This window comes from Drosophila mauritiana, chromosome 3R (genome assembly GCF_004382145.1).
Source record: "Drosophila mauritiana strain mau12 chromosome 3R, ASM438214v1, whole genome shotgun sequence".
NCBI lineage: Eukaryota > Metazoa > Arthropoda > Insecta > Diptera > Drosophilidae > Drosophila > Drosophila mauritiana.
In genome coordinates this window covers 19,012,306-19,032,473 of record NC_046670.1, presented here as the reverse complement: position 1 = coordinate 19,032,473, position 20,168 = coordinate 19,012,306, and the positions used below count along the sequence as shown (strand labels likewise).

Genomic DNA, 20,168 nt, shown 5'->3' with positions numbered 1-20,168 from the left:
CGGTTCAGTTTGCAAAATCGTTAATGGTTAGATCCTCGCTCATTCGATTTTAGCTGCTGGTTAACGTTGTTATCTTTTGTTTTTTTTTAGCTCTGTCTGAGTGGAGATTGGGTTAGGTTATTTGGTTGGTTTTATTAGATGGATATTTTATAAAGAGAGGCTTTGGTTGACATACCTGCGACAGATTTCGCTGTTGTGTCCCTATAAGTGCCATTAATAATCGCCAATTCCATGAGTTGACGTTTCTTTAGCTCATCTTCGCCTTCGGCTTGCTGTTAGTACGAGTGTATGTTTGGTTTGGTTTTTGTTTTTGATTTGGGGGTTTAATGTATTAAACGGAATACATTAAAGCAGATTAGGTTTTGTTGGTAGAGAGAATGAAAAATAATACAAGAAAATTCATTATTAATTATATTGGTTAACATTCGATTGAGTTTAGCTGAGAAATCATTTAATTTATTATTGATTTAACATAGAAAAAGGAGTTGGGATAGGCAAGACGCATTGGATTTAATTGTTTCTTGTTTATTTTCTCGTTTACTTTAAGCTCTTTCGCGGGCGCATTATGAACTTTAAATTAGGCAAATATCAGTTTACTTTTGGCTTCTCTGAAGGGCTCTCGTTTCACTGAAAACCTCTCGACAAACACTTACCGGTACGAGCAACTTCTGTACTTCGGCCACGGCCTGGGCCAACTTCACTGTGGCACGGTTCTCGGTGTCCTCGACGGTTATCAGGACATGCAGGTCATCGGACAGATGCTCCCAGTTGGGCTTGCCACGGTTGGCGTCCTCCTGTAAAAACGGAGAACGAGACGCTTTAGCATGTACACACATTTTTAAAATACTTATATAAAAGTCTACTACATTTTTACCCAAGTACCTAGAAGCTGATGGCCTTCTTAAAATAAATGCTGTTTGCAAAGTATCTTCATTTTTCGCATTGGGTTTAGCAAACAATACAAATGCAAAATTGTATTATTTAAAATCATTCCTTGGCTTCCTCAATGATTCAATCGCTGCTTCACCTTCTTCTTGCTCTTTTCAATATGCAAAATATTCAAAACTGCGAGCCGCGAAATGCGAATTTATTCGAAACTATGCTAATGGGCGCGGAACAATTAATAGTGGGCGTCGGAATTCGCAACACTTAAAACATTATTGCCATTTTTCATTTCACCGCTGTTATTACTTGTGGCAAGAAGAGTTTTGGCGAACGTGCTTGAACTATAATAAATACTTTTGCTATTCCTCCTTCAACCCACATTGTGACCCACAATTTATAATCAATTAGGCTCAAATTGGATAGAAATTCTTTTGAAGTCGTCCAGTGCTAATTCCACGTCAAATTAACAACTGTCAAGTTGGCCACTGTACGAGTGCCGGCCGGACAAACTTTTTTGTCATCAGGAATCGAGAAGAGCGACCTTTTCGTTGTTGGCCACTTCGGATGAGTGGCCAAGCAAAAGAAGCACAGAAAACCTGAGCAAATATAAAGAGGGGTCGGCGGTCGGTCTCACCTCACGAAAACCATGCACTGTGACTAATTTTTTTTTTTGGCTGTCAGGTCTATTTCTATCCGCAAAATGCAAGTAAACAGAACATTTCTATTCTTTTGCTTTTCACTTGTGTCGCGCAGGCCAACATCTTTCGGTTCGCGATGAGTCAGACGTTTTGTGTGGGTGTGTCCTCTCATTCACTTCGGCTAAATTATCAAAATATTGCATGAAAATTGCGAATTTGAAAAACCTCCCCTGTCTGCCTGCCGCTCATTTGGTCCGCCACATTTATGAATTACAAAAATACATTTAATCGTCTCGAGACACTTGATTCATTTTTCTATCGTTGCTCCGCATTTGAATGACTCTTTTTGTCGGGGGAAATTAAATCATCAGAACATTTTGAGTGACAAGACACCCAAATAAGTATGGGTATAAGAAAATAATTTGGACAACTTGGCATCTGATGTTTGGATTTAATGTTAAAGATGTTTAAGCTAGCTTAGTTACATAAATTAAAAATTAATAATATATAAAATATATTTATCAAATGTCATTAACAAAATGTTTAAAAATTTAAGTCAAATTGCTAATTACTTTACGGACATTAACCATGTGGTAGAACTATAAACTTATAGTGAAGACTAATTCCCATTTGGCACGGATAGCGACTGTCGACTGAATTTTCATATCCAAGAGTACCATATACGCGGGCACTATTCATGATAATTAAAAATGAAATTGCTCTGCAGTAATGCCTCGTTTCCTGCCAAATCATTTGGAATCCGTAATCCACTCGATCGAGCGATGCACTCACCTTCTTCTTGTCGCGCATGGAACCCTTGCCTCGGACCATGATCTTGCAGCCGGTCTCCTGCTCCAATTGCTTGGCGGTCATGCCACGGGGTCCCAATATGCGACCGACAAAGTTGAACTGAAATGAAAATGAAATTGGAGAGGAGATATAAATTAGACGGTCGAAATTAGAGGAAATCATTAGCGAATCCAACATACGACGATCTAATTAACTGACTAACTTGGGTCTAAAGTTCAATGTTTCCATTTTTATTTATTTAATTATTTCTTTTTTTTTTGGCAAATTTAAAACGCATTAGATCGACTCCGTGACTCAGGATGCATAAATGCCAGGCGGCCAGATCCGCTCAAAGTCAAAGTTATTAAAGCGTATGACGCTGGTCAGATTCGGTTCGTTGAAGGCTGGAGTCACCCACAATCCACGGCATTTGGACACAACAATGGGCAAACGAACGTAATATGACCCGCGGCGACACGCCTGAATTTGGCACGATAAACCAATCACCAATCAGCCAGATAGACTCAAAAGCTCTTTGTGCATACAGCCAAATGCAGTCAATCAGTTAGCAACTCAGTTGGTGGCACTCAAAGAAAAAAAAGAAGAATCGTGTCAATAATTGGGGTCAAGAGGTCAGACTTTAACCGGAATTAAACGAATATTACTGAAGATTACTCCTTAGGTAGGTTGAAAAAACCAAAGCCCTATGGGTTTGAAGGCATGAAATTTAATATAATTTAACCATATTTTTTGTCTGTGTAGCAGGCGGCGACATTCAAAAGAATTTTGCTTAAACTATTAGCGGAGCGTGCAAAAATCTTTTGACGCGCTTGTCGATGATGATGGACGTGCCTGGCATGTTGGCCAACATCGTTTCCATGCCCAAGCCATCGAAGTGGTGACCCCAACCATAAGCTGCCGTGGCGCCCAATTATCATATACTTTGGTTAGATTGCAACAACCAAGCCGGACCGCAGGCTAGCCGATAAATTAGATTTATTGGCCAGATCAAAAGCATTTCCATTTGAGTTATTGTAAATTGCTGGCTAAACTAGTTCTGGTCTCGCCCCGGGCACGAACGTAACCCACCCACCCACATTCATCTGGAGACCCATTGCGAATGCGATGATGTGATGGGATGTGAGATATGGGGATGTTAAGTGCGCAGCGATGTGATCATCGACAGCAGACAGCCGTCGGCAAAGTGGCTCGAAAACAGCAGCAGCCGCAGCAGCTGTTGTCAGTCAGTACGAATGTATCTGTATCTGTATCTGAGAGACTGCATCTGCAACAAAGAAGCAGCAGCAACAGCAACATCAGCGCCAATCGCAACTGCCACTGCTGCGATCGAATCAATTGAAAATTGCCGCAAAGAATGCAGTTAATGCCTAATGGCTCCGGCAATTTTAATTAAATTTTGCGAAAAACCATTTAACCTCCATGGATTGTCCAAACAAAATGTGGCCAAGCTATGGCGAGAAAGTTGCTAAAACCAAATAAAAAGAAATGTTGCTGCAATGCCACCACATACATTCATATGTGCGTACAAAATGAATTGTGCTGCCCAAGAAAACATTTGCATTACTTATCGCCCCCGTATCAGTTGCTTAATTAAAAATCCCTGGCTCAGCTGGCATGTTTGCACAAGTGATCTCCTCTTCCATTTGCCATTAAGCGGAAATTAAAAACCATTTTCCCCGCCACATGCAGCGCTCAAAAGATTCCACATACGCCACGTTGCGCAGCCACTTGCGCTCTACAAATATTGAGAAATGCCAAACAAATACGAGTGGCCAAATAAATTATAAATGATTGCGCTTCAAGGGTTTCCCTCTGGCCTCTTGTTTTTTAGAGTTTGTGGGAGAGCTCTGTTTAAAGTGGCAGTTTTCCATAAGGAAAACTCGAAAGAGTGGCAATTAAGATTAAGAATGTAGCACTTGAACGTAATGGGTACGAAAATATAATCACCATCTCGTTTCTTAATTAATATGCTTTTATGACAACCTAATCATATGTGAAATCACATGGCAATACTAATTAGGCACAAGAAAGAAGAAAACTCTGCGAATTTAAAGAAATCGGAATAAGCCTATTGCCTTTCAAATGTCCATGAGCATTTTTAGAATTTTGCGGCAGCATAATGGAATCCTTTTTCTCCATTGTTTGATTGTTCCTGCCGTTTAAAGGACACGCGTGCTTTTTAAAGACGTCACGCGTAAGGTACACCTAAAGAAATACTCTTGTTTTAGGTTCAGAAAATGGTTGAAATATTTTTAGGTTCGTTCGTGCAATATTGTATGGACCTTTTGCCGGCGCGTACTTCAACCCAAAGTGCCATAGTAAACAGACAAAAGACAGATGACAACGGGAGCTGCAAGGCAAGTCAAGTGGAGTGTAGTCAAGTGAAGCGTACAAATAAATATTGTATAGTGTATACACATGTACGTATACACGGACATCGGGAGATGGGGAGGTGGTGGAGTGGCTGCTGCTTTATTTTACAGATTGTGGGCTCATCAGATAGGGCATAAGGGAAATATTTTATATTTATACAATACGTACAACAATTTTCAATACGGCAAAAGGTACAAACAATTGATAAGCGAATTGCGACGCACACACAGAGTAGACAGGTCACCAAAATTGCTGAAAAGGAAAGTACAAACACAAATATACACGAGAGGAGGGCTGTGATAAGAAACCGCCCTCTACTAAATGGTGACCATGACAACAGGCCATTCAATTGTGCGTAAAACTTTTCATACGAAACCCACACAAAGGAAATATTTGTAATTTTTCATTAGCAGGAGCTGTGTGGAAGAACATTCCACTTAATAGTGTTCCGATTTTAATCGCGTTGCCCGTGTGACTCAGTGAGTTTTACGAATCTTTTCATTTGAGCCGCTCGCCAGTAAATTGGAAACAGAAATGCATAAGCAGGCAAGGCAGGGGTCGGCATAGATCAAATAGATTAGTCGACTTGGCTACTACTATGCATATAGTACATATATGCATATGTACGTGTTCATCTACAGAGAGAGACACTTTAGCACACATAATTGCGCTGAACAAAAAGCTCGTCTATTACACGGACGGAAAAATAAATCAAACTTTGACATGACAAACAACGGCAGCAAATTTAACTTGAATATAATGCTTGCCACAATTTGTTGTTTTCTGTTTTTGCCACTTGGGGCTGTACCTATTAAATTACCAAACAACCGAAAATGTACATAAAAATTGCACGTAATTAGCATTTCAATGTTTATGACTAATTTGCTGCAGTTTGTAGATTAATTGGCTTTTGTGTTAACGGCTTAGACAATAATAATAAAAAAAAAACCAGCACACAAGCAAACATAAAGCAGCGTAAGGTGATTTCGGCAGACATCAACACAATGTTGAGATGGGCTGCTCTAGGCTTATAAATTTGGCTTAAATATGGATTTGCCACTTGATCGATATGTATAATTGGCGGAGTGACCTTAAAGCGAATCGAATGTCAAATGGTTCACAGATGTGGGATGTAGTCGGTGTGGGGGTGTGACCGCAGCATTAATCAACGGAAAGATAATTCACTCAATTCAATGCGATCGATTAACAATTGATTAATTAAAGTCTAAATATAACGCTGGGATGTTGAGCATAATTACCAGCGCTTGAAAGTGTTTTTTTGATTTTAATTGAACAATTAGGAGTAATGGATTCTAATAGGTAACCAACTAACATATTTACTTCTACAGCTCGTTGTCTCATCATGAAAACATTTACCCCCAATCGCATCTAATTGCCCCTCTTCCATGTGTTTAAGTTTCGAGCATCGGAAAATGAAATTGCGAAAATATAAAAAATGTCAAACATAATTTCAGTTCTGTGCGAAGCGAAATCAATCAGAAGCTGGCCGGGCTCAGTGGGTCAACATGTCGCATGTCGGATGACGCGCCACGGGGCGTATGAGCAATGAGCGCTGACAGCGAACAACGAGCAGAACGAGATGGATGGAGATGGAAAGAGGCGGACCGATGCTCGCCCCTATAGAAAACTTGGAGCGTTAATAGTTCGCTGTAATTAATTGTAAACTGTTTTAATGCCTCGACTGCTGGCGACTTTAATTAAGTTGCATTTGTGTTTTGGACACGACCAAAGAAACAAGATTCAGCATATATCTTCGCTGGCATATCCTCTGCATTTGGAAGCGGGTTGACAAATTGTTGACCATTTACATGGCATATTGTTGTAGTCGGCTGGCCAGCTGACAAATCTCTATTTACATTGCTGAATGCATTATAAATTATTAACTGCTATTATTTGCGACTGGCAGTGTCTGCGGTAATGCCTTGAAATTTATGCCCCATAACGTGGCGCGCACAAACAAAACAGCAAACCAATAAACATTCTGCCCAGAACTTGTTGCACTTCCATGTTATTCCAAACGCCATTTGTCTTGCTTAAGCACACATTTTCGAAATTCGACTAGCGACCGTAGGAAAATGTCAGAATTTTCCAATGCGAATTTTTAGTTATTGCTGGCTTTTGGCTGCTCGAAATGATTGCAATTAAATGGGATGATTTATGAGAATCAAGAGCTCGAAACGCCCGCACAAAATACACGACATTCGTGGGACCTCCAAAATAAGACAAATCGGAACACCTGAAATATTGAAAAATCAAGCGGAAAAATCTGAGGCCCTCTGCTCGTAAATTTTAGCCAGAGATTTGTGCCAGTTTTCGTTTGGAAAATATTGAAAACATAATCATCACAAGTTGTTTTTTTTACCCCCAGTCGGCCCACTGCTCATTTCACAGAATTATGTATGTTCTTTTTAATTTACGAACTCAACTCATTCATATTCATATAATTTGGGTCTAGCCCTAATAAAGTCCAATTTTATGTTAATGTTCGACTGTCTATTTTCTTTTTCGCTTCGCCTTACGCTTTTGTGATTTAGAGTATTTGTTTTATGCAACGGCCGGCCGGTAATTAATTAAAAAGCACATGTTAGATATATTTAACTTTGATCTAATTAACTTTTACGATGGTCAGGAGAGGCAAACGGTTTTATAACCTTTATAAGCGGCGGTGACTTGGCAAAATATCGTTTTTCTTGACCAGCAAGCTCTGGTAGTTGATTAATTTATTTTGGAGAAGGTTTAGAATGAGCAATAATGGTTACACAATTATGGTGGGATTATTTCTAAACCCAGCAGTAGTGCAATAATATTGATGATTTAAGTTATCTAATCAAATGGCTTAAATTCATTTAAATGGTATTCCCAGACAACTGTTTCAATTAAATTAAAGTTTTTGCGTTAAGTTTCGGGAGTGCTGAAATCGATTTAAAAATCATTTAATTCCACATCACTTGTTTTGGTCATCGCCCCACCCAAACTCCTCGAACTGGCGCCATTTGGCAAAGAAAATTATTTGCACAGCTGCCGAACAGAAGCCACATGAGTAGGGACACCATTGAACGGAGTGCGATCTGAAATGCTTTCGAGTCTAATTAATGCTATTTAAATTTATGCATTTATCTGGATCACAACGAAACGAAGCTAAAAACATAAACATCAAGAGCAAAGTGTGTCATGCAGTTAAATAAATTTCCTCAGTTCCGCCACTGCGACTGCCATAGTGTCAGCCCATAAATAAATAAAAGAAGGGAAAAAAAACGAAACTACGCCCAAACAATTTCCAAATTAACAAAACTGAAGAAAAACAAAAGAAATATACATGTCCGAATGCAGGGAGCGGGGGGTAGGGGATGGCGGGGAAGGCAACATTTTAAATTGCATAAAATTAAATCAAATTCTAATGCGGCAGGGCTTGGCCTGAACGACTTGCTCCGACGCCTACAATGAACGACAAATGAAACGAGTGAACGCCGTCAAACGACTTCCTAAAACGCTTCAATGATTTTGTCTAACCCATTTTAATACGCGTATATATCTGCAGCTCGATCTGTATCTGTATCGGCGCTCAGGCTTTATAGACATAAATTGCTTTATAGAGAAGGGTGCATCAGAGCGCTTTGCATTTGCCATCTTTTCTGGGCCTGTCTGTGCCGCCAAGACAACTTAACAGATGACTGACTCTATTGGCGGAGGAGAAGATACAGATACATATAGAGCTACAGCTACAGATACACCTTGGCACATTGCTGGCACACCTTTAAGCCATTTCCGGTGTAGCCCAGTTGCTCAGTGAACGAGTTGTCAATTCTAATTGGCGGAAGTCGTGTGCTCTCCCCGAATCCATAAATTAGATCATCGTTATCGTTATCGTCATCATTATGCTAAGAACACTTACATCTGGATGCTCGCGGACTGGCACATAAACCTTCTCGTTCATCGTCACCACAGAGCCCTCGGGTTCGGGCAGAGTGAGCGGCTCCTTCTTGACCCCATTGATCTGGAACAGTGAGGCGCGCACGCGTGCAATTTCTGGAAAGATTAATCGGAGATAGTGCGGTATTAATATGTGTTTACTGACGATTAATAATATAATAATGCAAGTCTACGGATGTATAACTTGTATACAAAGTATGCATTTGAGTACTCACAGATAAAACAGGATTATCTTTATACTGAAATACAATATATGTATATTGACAACTGCCCACCCGTCGAATACTTAACGTATTGTTACTAATCATTATGAAATCCACTCTTACAGCACAGTTTATTAATTTCCGAGCTTAATAATACACAGACGAAAGACAAACAAACAAAGCGTTGATAATTTTAATTGCAGGCTCTTTGCCACCACTTCAATCGACTGAGTGCGGCTCAATTTGTCATTTTAGCTAAGTGCTTGTATTAAACTACGTTTAATTTGCCTCTGGGTGGAAAACCTACTTAATTAGCATGAATAAAACGTCGTGTGAAAGTGTTCACTCGCCCATCGACTGATGTTATGGCTTATTTATTAGGTTAATCCATGAAATCACTTGGTTTATATTTAAACAAATTATGCCATTTTATTCCTAGCATCATTGCAAAATGATGACTGGTCCACAACAGAAACCGCCAACCCTTTCGAACTGAGCTCATGCACACATCATGCCACGCCCCCCTGCAACTCACACTTTTGCTGATTTTCCGTGGTTGGTTGGGGTGTTTCTACCCCCAACTGTGTCAGTTGACAGGGGATCTCGAATTGATATGATCAACATTTTGCTGCCGTTGCTGCTGCTGGTGTTGTTTAGTTTTGCATAAGCTCAATTGCATTGTTTGTCTTTTGGCATGTGCTTTGACAATTTGTCACTAAAAGTGGGTAATTGTGCTGGGTGTGTTGGCCTTTAGGGGGTGCGATGGGGGGAAAGGTGACTGCATCGTATGTCACAGAAATGATTTAAGAATTTGCCACTGCCATCAAATTAAATGCCTGACTTCTCTCACTAAATGCCAACACTTTGACACACACGGTTATCTGATTTCTCTGACACTGTATGTGATTGTTGACATCAGAAATCTAAGGAATAAACATCTCTTGGCTAAACATAACGTATTGTGCACTTATTTAAGGAAACAATTTAACACCCAAAATTAAGAGATATTTAGATGCATATAAATAATTTTTCCTAAATTATAATCATTGTACAAATCCTTGTACGAGTTTCTTGACCTGATGCATATGCACGCTGAATAACAACTTGTTTGACATTTTAATTAATTATTTTTGATATTTTTATCTAGCCACCTACTGGCTTATTTTCTTATTTATTTCCCCGAAGCTTTCTCCGTGTGCCACATAAATAAAATTGCAAATAAAAAATCATCTGAGCATTCTGAGAGCTAACAAAGAAGATGAAAAGAAATTGCAGAAAAAATTTAAATTTACTTTTTCCGAGCGGTGCGAAAAAGAAACGCTGGCCAATTCCAGAGTTCATTGCGGGCCAAAGAACCCATAAAGAAAATGCCAAAAGAGCCAAAATGGAGAATGAATCGGAGAAACCAAGCCGAACCGACAAAAGTCACTCCAAACACTTGACTCGATTATTGATGGAGCTAGCTGGAGACGGCGAAGAGATTTTCCCCACGACCACAATTAAGAGCAGCTGCAGAAGGGCTTTTCATTTGCCTGGCTATTTTCGTGTAATTTATTGCGACACGCAAGTAGAGCATTCCATCGGTGGCATCATCATCATCATCAGCAGCAGCTACATCATCATCATCATCATCAGCATGAGTAGAATCATTTCGGTGATTCTAAGTCATATGAGCCGAATGGCATAAACGCAATCATGACAGCTGTCAATTTTAATCGAGCGAGTGTCAATCCGCATCCACATCTATTCAATCTGCAACGTGACCGATGTGTGGCAGTGGCACGAAGATTGTGCAGCCAGATTAGATGAATAAGCCGCGCCAAATTGGTGTAAAATTGCATTTGCATACGATCGAACCGATGACGGAGTCAGTCACTGATTCACTTCTGGGGCCAAGTCAGATGAATGGATTGATAGCGGCATTTAGATAAATTACAATAATCAAGACCCAGCCATATGCGCAGGCGGCTTAATTAATAGCAGCTTAGTCAGCGACTTGGCATGGAGAGTCTATGTATCTATAGGTCTATAATTAAAGCCCTGGCACAAAATCACCTGTTGCCAACTGACCATTTTAGGGCATAACTGGGCATTCATACATACATATTCGATATATGCAGAGTGGGCGGGTAGAACGAGAGCAGTGCCAATCTAATAATTATCAATGAAAGATCTTTTTTATTCATTAACAAGTCGAGTCGTTTGTGCTTTTAAGGCAATCTCCGCATCTTGTTCGCAACGCGACTCATAATTTACATACACCGCGCGCTTATGACTCTATATCTCTTGGCCAACTCGCTGCTGGACCTCTATATATGGCCAGGGACGGAGCTACCAAATTTGGCACCCCAACTAGAGAGGTTGGCGAAAAATACAATAATACAAAAATAAACAAACTGCTTTGCGTGTGTGTTCAAGTATTATTATCATTTTGTATAATTTTTTCTGCGCTCTTTTTTATAGCCAGCCCCCACAAAAACACTTATGGCGAACCTTACTATGGAGTGTTATTAGTCAAGCAACTAAGAATAAAAATGGGTAAAGCTAAAGGTTGAATGAGGCGTGGTTAAAAAGGATGGACCTGTTCAAATTTCTGCATGACATCATCATTGAATCGCATAGAAATCTAAAGATTCCTCGACGATTTCGCCCTTCTTGAAGGTGGGCGGACCACCTAACATAACATTTCCCGACTTCTTGCTTCGTTGCCGCATTTTGCAACATTTGAATTTTAAATTTAGCCTCCTGCACTTGATGATGAACACGAAACAAGAAAGAAGAAAAACGAATGCGAACGACAGCCAGTCGAGCGTCAATAAATTGTCAAATTTTATGCACCACGATTTTTGGCAAGGGTTCTTTATGTCCGCCAGCAAGTAGGGCATAAAATGTGTACATACTACTGGGGAATATTAATGTGGAATCAGAATTAAAATATTTTACATATTTGAAGCGAACAGAAAACTAGCTTGGACTTTCGTTTGGCAAATCGGTTTACTGAAATTCTCTAAAGCGAATTGCAAATTACTAAAAACCAATACAATTTTTCCCACTAAACTTAGCATATCTCGACACCGTGATCAGCTATCCATTAGCGAAAACCTCGTTCGCACCAAATACACTAAGAGGATATATAACTTATCGCATCCTAAACTTGTCAATCTAATAAGATATGCCAGCGGACACCTTCTAAACCAAATTAAAACCGCACACAGCTCAGCAGCTTGTGCTGATTGATTGTTTTAAGCTGGGAGAACAATTTGCATTGGATCACGACTTCAGGTGGGAATCGATAGGACGGCGGTTTATACTATATACTCTATATATAAGTACGCTGTACGCTGAGTGCGACACATATCTGAGTGTGCGACGGCTAATTTATGAATGCAAAACCATTCATACCACACGAATTAGATGACTGCCAGCTGATGAGCGTGTGGGTGTTTTTTTTTTTTTAGCCAAGAAAACAATGTCAACTGCGATCGTTTGGGTTTTTGTCTCGGCCTCCACACACACACCTTTGCATGGCTGGCTGGTGTGGGCTGGCCGGGAGTCTTAACAAATTGTCACCAGAAATGGCCGGAACGCTCGAAAACGTTTAAGGTTCAGCCCGATTGTTGTGCCTTCTGTGGCTGCAATTAAGCCAGGTCCCGCATATTTGGCAAACGCCAAAATGTATTTGATTTTATGGTTTTTATTTGCTGTTCGTCATGAACTCCATTGGCCTTGGGCGCATTCGCAAATTCGCGTTGTACTCGCATTTAAGCAAAACCGAAAAATAATGTTTATTGTGCGTTCAAGTAATTTCATTTATTCATTTGCATATTTTGTGCATATCTTTTCGGTTTGTGGTTTGCGCAAGGCATTGGCTTCTAAACCAACAGTGGGTTTAAAGTCGCAAAAAATATAAATATTTACCAAGAGTTAATTAAGACGAATTGCAGCCTAAAATAAAGTTTTTAAATCATTATTTGATCAGAGCACGTAATCAATAAATGGTTCCATTCATTGGCAATATCGATCCACGAACCTTAATGTTAAAGCCCGCACTGTATGCAAATCGTTTCGCATCAAGGCAAAAATAAACATTTGTTAGTCTTGCTTCTTGTTTTGTGTTTCAGTATATATTCAGCATTTTAATTAATGACTATATACAGACCGGCGACAGCAATGACAGTTTTTTATGCATTTTTATTAATAAATTTCTACCATCATAAAGCTGTCAGTGGCAACTTGGTTCACACGCTCAAAGTCGCATGGTCTCCATGATACCATTATAGTATCACTTTTGGCACGACATTAATATATCAATTGGTTCATCAGATTTTGGTTTTCCCCCTCAAGAGCCATAAAGTTTTGTTAACATGATTTTATAAATTTAAATTGCATATGCAAGCGCCATATTTTGTAGCTGCCAGACTTTAACCCACATTCGCTGAACAGAAAACAAGAGTTGTTGAAAGTTGTCGCGAAGGAAAGAAAAACATACGTAAATAAAAACGATTCCGTTGACTCACCAACAGCAGCAACCATTAAAAGTGAAATAAAACAAAGAAAAACACAATTAATGCTGGCGGAAAACATAACACTGAAGCTGAACGAAAAACATGAAACCGAAAAAGAAATGAAACGCTCCCGTAGAAAATAGGTCAACGAATTGCGAGCAAAACAAACTCAGAGGAGGAAATGAAAATACCATCGGATGAAACCAGGAGCCAAAAGACCAAGTGCTCCTTAGAGCGTATAATCATCGAAATATAAATGCTCCTGATCACAAAGGAAACAACCGAAATGAAATGCAGACAAGCGAACACTGAGCAAACATGTTAAAGTAAATTATTTTGTGACCCTAAGGCGAAGTGTATCCACCCATTTTCCAACCCCCCCATCGTTCCTGCAACAATTGTAATTTGCTTAAAAATTAATAGAAAACCCATTTGAAGTGAATGCTGTTGCATTTTCATTCCATAAAGGACGACTCCTCCTCCCTCGATAACATGTTTAAATGCACGTATTTTCGAATTTAACACGTTCGCATTTTCACACAATGTTTTCCTTTGAATTCCGCAAATGGTTTGCATTGCAAATTGTTTATTTATGCACCGTGAAATATTTCCAATGGTTTTTCGACGCGCAAAAAAAAAAAACAATAGGCAAAAAATCACGGCAAGAATAAATCTTCACCTGGCGCATCGCGATATTCAGGGAAATAGCCAACGAAATCCGTCCCAGCAAATGGGTAAACACTTGAACAAATACAGAAATGATAAAACGCACATTAAACCAACAATAGCAGCGAATTATATACAAATTGTTAGTTAAATAAACCATATTTTTTTGCTCGGCAGCATTTTCTTTATCATTCTTTTTTTCCGCCTTTTTGGCGCTTAAGTAAACACACAATTTGGGGCTTGTCGCCGATAGAGCTCTTTTTGCGGTTAACAATTATCCAGTCTGGTTTTGGGTTATATACAAGCTTAAAAATAGTAATTTGCTTTATTAACCAAAGGCAAATAAATATTATGGTAATAATATGACAGCTTGCTCATTTTGAGAGGTGAGAATATTTGCAAAGTAACGTTCTTTCTATTATTAGATGGTTCGATAACTTCCATTAGTCATCCCCGCCCATCGAGAGAAATGAAGATTGACAGTCGGCAAAAGTTAGGCGCTATAGCTAACCAAATAACAATGAAGCTGAAGATTAAATGTGCGAACATTCCACTTGGCCAGATGCTCGTCGTTATCGAGTTAAACACAAATCAGGGGTAATTCAATTGAAATTAAAATAAAACGAAATTAAAACGCTGTTACCAGCTCATGTCAAGCGACACCTGGAACCAGTTGGCCAGTCGTTCAGCTAATAAATCCCAGTGATTACAATCTCAAGGTACTTATTTAGTTAATCGCACACAATGCCGTCAGATTGTGACTAATTTTTTGTTGTTACTAATATGCCGAAATATTTTCGGATATATTTCTTATTGCCTGACTTTAGTAGCCATTGCCATTTAATTAGGTAACTGACGACCAGGCGCGTTCGAAGTTTTATGGACACCAAATGTGTCGGTTGCTCTTAGTCATAGTGAGCATCCCGCTAAGGGTATTAAAACTAATGCCCCACCCACACCGTAAATCTCGCCTCGAGGAAAAGATTTCGAGGAGTGACAACCACCGAGTAGCTAAAGGAAAATGTGTGAAAGTGAAATCCAAGAAAATGCGGCGAGCAAACAATGCGAAATGGCTTTTCACATGTCGCAGACACACAGACCCACTTTGTTCCACATTTTTTGATGAACTTGCTGCGAGAGTCACGCCAGAATGCCTCATGAATTTACTCATGAGTCTTCAACTTGAAGATGAGTCGAGAATGAGCTGTTGCTTCTCGAATCGAAAGGAAGTGAAATGCTCAATTTGAACCTTAAGTTTTCAGTTCCAGAGACAATGGGCCAAAATGGAAAGTTGTTGGCTCAAGCGAACATACACACATTAGGCCCACAAACATACACATGCCCTACGCCTGGAACGCCATTTATGTGGGTGGCACATAGTCATCATCATCAGCAGCAGATTACAGCGATTTTTCACATGCTCACCGCCGCGCGGGCTACAATGAAAGAAAATACCTGTGCGACCAACTGCGGAGCAGCCTTGCAGCTTGACATTAAGCTTGCGGAGCTGCCACACACAATCAGTTAAGAGCATCAAATGGGGGAAATGGGTTTGGCCAGGCCCAAACATTCAGACACTTCAACGACATTAAATACGTGTCAAAACAATCGGCAGCAATCAAACAATTAACGAGAAACAAAAGGTTTCGGCTAAAACAACTTCAGGCGCCTTGGCTATTTATGTTTCGTATTGGCAGCTACTTTTGTCGTTCCGAAGTATTCTACCTATATCTCTTGCAATGATTCAGAGTAAATTTAATGTAAATATAACTTAATATTACATAGGGAATCCCTCGTTTATTGTCATCACGTTCTAAAAAGGTATATGGTTTAAGAACCTGTCTATTTAGACAATCGATGGATGTTTTAACAAGTTCCACAACTCGTAAATATGTATTATAGGTATTCCCAACGATTCCAGCGAAGCTTAGAAATGATTCACTTGCTCCATTCAGTTCATCCCACTGAAAATTGCAATTGAAACTGACGGCTGCATTGAGTCACGGGGAGAAACAAACAGTTTCACAGCTGTCCGGCTCATTAGATGTGTGTCCGCCGTAATAACCAAGCCACACTGGACCAACTTTAGTTCGTGAGAGCCGAGGGCAACCGCTGGCACTAGCAAAGAAAACAAACAAGTTTGCAAAATTGCTGGCCAAAAGAAAATACATAGCTGGCGAAAAATAAGAAAACAAAAAACAAGCAAAAGCCGCGTTAAATCAAACTGCAAACTGCAAGTTGCAGGCTGCAACTTGTCGTTGCCAAAAAACATTGCAAATGTTTGGCAGCGCTTGTTTTGCCATCGCTGTCGATATTGGCTGAGCTGGTGCAGCAGTTGTCACTGGAAGGCATTGAGTCGAGCGAAGCAACTAGCCGGTAATCAATCAGTTCCCATGAGCACAATTTCCAGCAAAATGCCCCCACGTAGACGTTGTGGCCCAGTGAAAAGGCCCCAAAAACGAACCAAATAAATATGCAATCAATGCTTAAATTGCCACAAAATAAATGCCAAAGGAAAAGTAGAAATGAGGTCCCCAAACGAAAAGCCAGGATTTCAACTTTTGTGAACCGAGTTATTTTTGCTCCTCTGTCTGCATTACATATTTTTAAGCTTGCAAGCGGGGTTTGCAACATGTATTTTTGGACGCCTCTTCTAAAAGCACATTTTTCCTCTTCAGCAAACAAATTTTTTCCTCTTTTGAGTGCAAACAAAATCTGACCAAATTATGAATACATACGACGAGGGACGTGGGCTCGAAGCATTTGAACCAAAGCAGGAAGCCACACCCTGACCCTGTTCCCAAAGAAATACACCCAAATAATTAATTAAGAGCGGCTTCCTACGAATGGGTTTAGGGTTTGAATTGTGCTCAATAACGCAGACCTCTATTGACAGGCACAAAATGATGCAAAATTGATGAATAAAATTGAAGCCTTTAGTGCATAAATTTCATAGCTCAGTTGGTGGGGCAGCGAGAGATGAATGACAATTTACTCATTTGCTTGGTTAGTCACCTACGAAATAAATAAAAAACGAGCTAATGAAACGGTAGTCGTCGACGACACACGCGCCCATTTTTATAAAGCAATTAACTGTTGCTGATTTTATGGCCCGCGGCTCATAAAAACTCAGCTCGACCAACAATGATATGATGATGATGATGGGCTGGCTGTGGGCACCCTTTGATCTGCGCTCTGCGCTCGTCGCCCGATTGCAATGGCTGCTTAAGCCAATTAAAAGCTAACAATATCTAGTATAGCTAATAGGCGATATGTGTACTCAACCAATCAGGTTAGTGGCTTCACCCGCTCACCAACAGCCGACGGCATTTTGTTCTTGTCGGTAGGTGCTACCGTACGTTGGCGATAAGGAAACTCACCTGCAAATAAACGAAAAGCATATATTTTCAGATTAGATAAGATTAACACAATGCAATGGCGCTGATATAGTACAAAAAACATTTGAAAGATGGATTTATGAGCTAGCTTGCGGAATTTAATCTATCTTACGAGTATAGTTGCAGAAGATGTAGCTATTAACATCTTCTCTTTAAATCGAAATCTCCAGCAAAAAAACACTCATATTACCTTGAAAATCGGTAAGTATTTCATGGATTCATCGCGAGATGAAGGCATTTCAACTGCTGGATTCAGAAACTCGAGCGCCTCAATCAGCGGGAGAATACTCTGGCAGTCCAGAGATTCAACTTTTGTTATTTCCTTGATTCGTGGCCATTATTCTATTTCTAAGCATATTTATAGGATGCCCCACACTCCGAAAGTGCTGCTTTTCTTTGGGAGCTGCCATCGCTTCTGGCTTGTTTATTTCTGGAGTAGCCGAATGACTTTTCCGGACTACGTGTGGGGAGCACAAACAAGAAGATGATGATTCCGGGGGCCGGAGACGACACGACCGACCACAGAGTTCACGACCCCTCCTGTATTATAAATTTACAACAAATTGCCTTCGTTTTGTTTGAGTTTAGCGATTGCATTGGGGACTTTGCTTGATTAATTTTCGTTATACAAAATACACAATAAATTCGTACGGTCAGTTTCGAAAGCCTGTGTAAACACACCGATTTTCTCCAAGGAAATATAAAAACGGCTGCGTTCCATCAAATTCTCGTTATCCCTTATAGCGTGTTTTTATTACAAATTGTATATGTATGGAATTATGCGAGCGCAATGTACATTTATAAATATATGTATATCCATTTTTTTTGTTTTGAAAACACACAGCTTGTGTTCTGGCGGAAATTAAGAATAATTATTTTTTTCGAATAGAAACTGTGAAATGTTTTCGGTTGGTCCATAAACTTTGGCTATTGGAAAATTATTTGTAGCCAATGGCAGTTGGAGAAAGTTGCAGTTATGCGCCGTATTTGGATCTGGGCAACTTATGGGTGCTTATGTCATGCTTATAATATTTTCCCCTCATCCAAAATAAGCTGGAAGCCATTTGGTGCGGCCTAAATTTAATAGATCGAATGAAAGAGATGCGTAAGACGCGTCTCATAATCAATATATCGCCCATACGCCGTGTGTAACACAGGCATCAAGGTGAAAACCTCTTTCTCTCTGCCAATAGCACTCGATCACCACCTACCTAACTACCCGAAAACGAAATAGAAATGATATATTATGTACTCAATAGCCACCAACACGTAATTGCGTGTGTGTGTATGTAGCGTAATGTGCTTGACCAACATTGAAGTGTGGCCAACAACCAACAACTCGTTTTGAAACAAAAGCCAAAGTTGCCGCCTTTTCTTTTTGCCAGCCCGCCGTCGTGTTGCCTTGAATGGGATTTATTATAATAATAAATGTCTTTAAGTACACACACGCACATGTAGGTGGGTAGTCTCTTAGCCACTTTGGATACGGATTTTTTGGCTGAGTGTGCAACTTGTTCTTAACACCTTTGCGTCTCCTTTCCTTGTTCTTTCTGGCTTTTTCCGCCCACGTTTATGGTTTATTTTTAGTCAGGCCTCTCTCCCTTCCCTTTTCATTTCTTTTCTTTTCTTTAAGTTTATATTTATTTTCATTCGACCGCCTGTCTCCGCCTCAAGTGTCGCTTTGTGTGACAAACTATTTATCTGTGGGCTTCGAAATGTGCGTGGAAAAACCGGAAAAGCCTACGTAAAGCTATGAAAATGCAAGTGCACTCGACGTTCTGCTGAAGTCGAAGCCGAAGTCGACTCTACGTGCATATTTAGACATGGTCTCCATATGCCAATGACATTCAGCTGTTTTCCAGCCGTTGATAAGCTATGAGTCGTCCTTGGCCAGTTGGGAAAAAAAGAGAAGGATTGAGTGGAAGTTGTCAGTGTGGGCAGTTGGGTTTATGAAAGTGAAGCTTGGGCAGAGAACTCAGGGCCACATGTGCTCCTAGAAAGTGTCGTAAATAAATTAATGATCAGCCCACAATGGTAAGACTCTATATATTAAATAAGATTCAAGTATATTCTTCTTACAATTAAAGGTACGATTCAAACGTTATTAAATAATAAATAAATTATAGCGTGTACATAAATTTAATTAATTAATTATTGGCATCAACCATTAAACGCATTTTATTATACACAAATAACACTTATAATTCAGAGCCCGCATTTAAGCACTTTAAATTCGCCCCAATAAGGAAACTTGTCAATTTACATAACTGCCTGAAAAAAAAACACCCTTTAATTTGAATCTCTTGCATACAATTAATTTGAGTTCAGCCACTGCGATTCTTCTCAATCGCAGCTGAAACAGAGTTCCTTGAATGACAACACTACTAAAAAAAATGCGACTTTATTGAGGAGCTGGGCAATTAATTCATACGCCTACAGCAGCCACATGATTGACTTGAGCAACGCTTGGGCGTCCATATAAAATGGCTTTTAACCCAAATACGCAGATACAAACAATACGTGGCTGGCTAACTCAGCACGACATTAAACATTTATGGCATATCAAAAACCAAAGCCAAAGAAACTGCCAAAAATGAAAATCACTCAGCCAGCGGAAAGACACGCAAAGTCACAAAAAGACAAAAATGAAAAGGAAAAATAAAAACCAAAAAAAAAAAAAAATTTTAAGCAAATGCAACGACATTTCCTCCCCCGCAGGTTGATTTGATTTGCACAGCT

The 20,168-nt window shown here is 39.8% G+C and overlaps 1 protein-coding gene across 7 annotated transcripts in view; it reads right to left on the bottom strand.

Annotated features, from left to right (window-relative positions):
• The window catches only part of LOC117146096 (protein held out wings), a 37,979-nt gene that overhangs the window by 8,790 nt on the left and 9,021 nt on the right, over positions 1-20,168 (bottom strand). For all 7 annotated transcript variants that reach the window (XM_033312068.1, XM_033312070.1, XM_033312069.1 and 4 more), the window contains exons 3-6: positions 8,620-8,753; positions 2,316-2,432; positions 654-794; positions 176-272 (exon numbers count right to left, since the gene is read on the bottom strand). In XM_033312068.1, the coding sequence (XP_033167959.1) occupies positions 176-272; positions 654-794; positions 2,316-2,432; positions 8,620-8,753 (489 nt within the window). The remainder of the gene's footprint in view (positions 1-175; positions 273-653; positions 795-2,315; positions 2,433-8,619; positions 8,754-20,168) is intronic.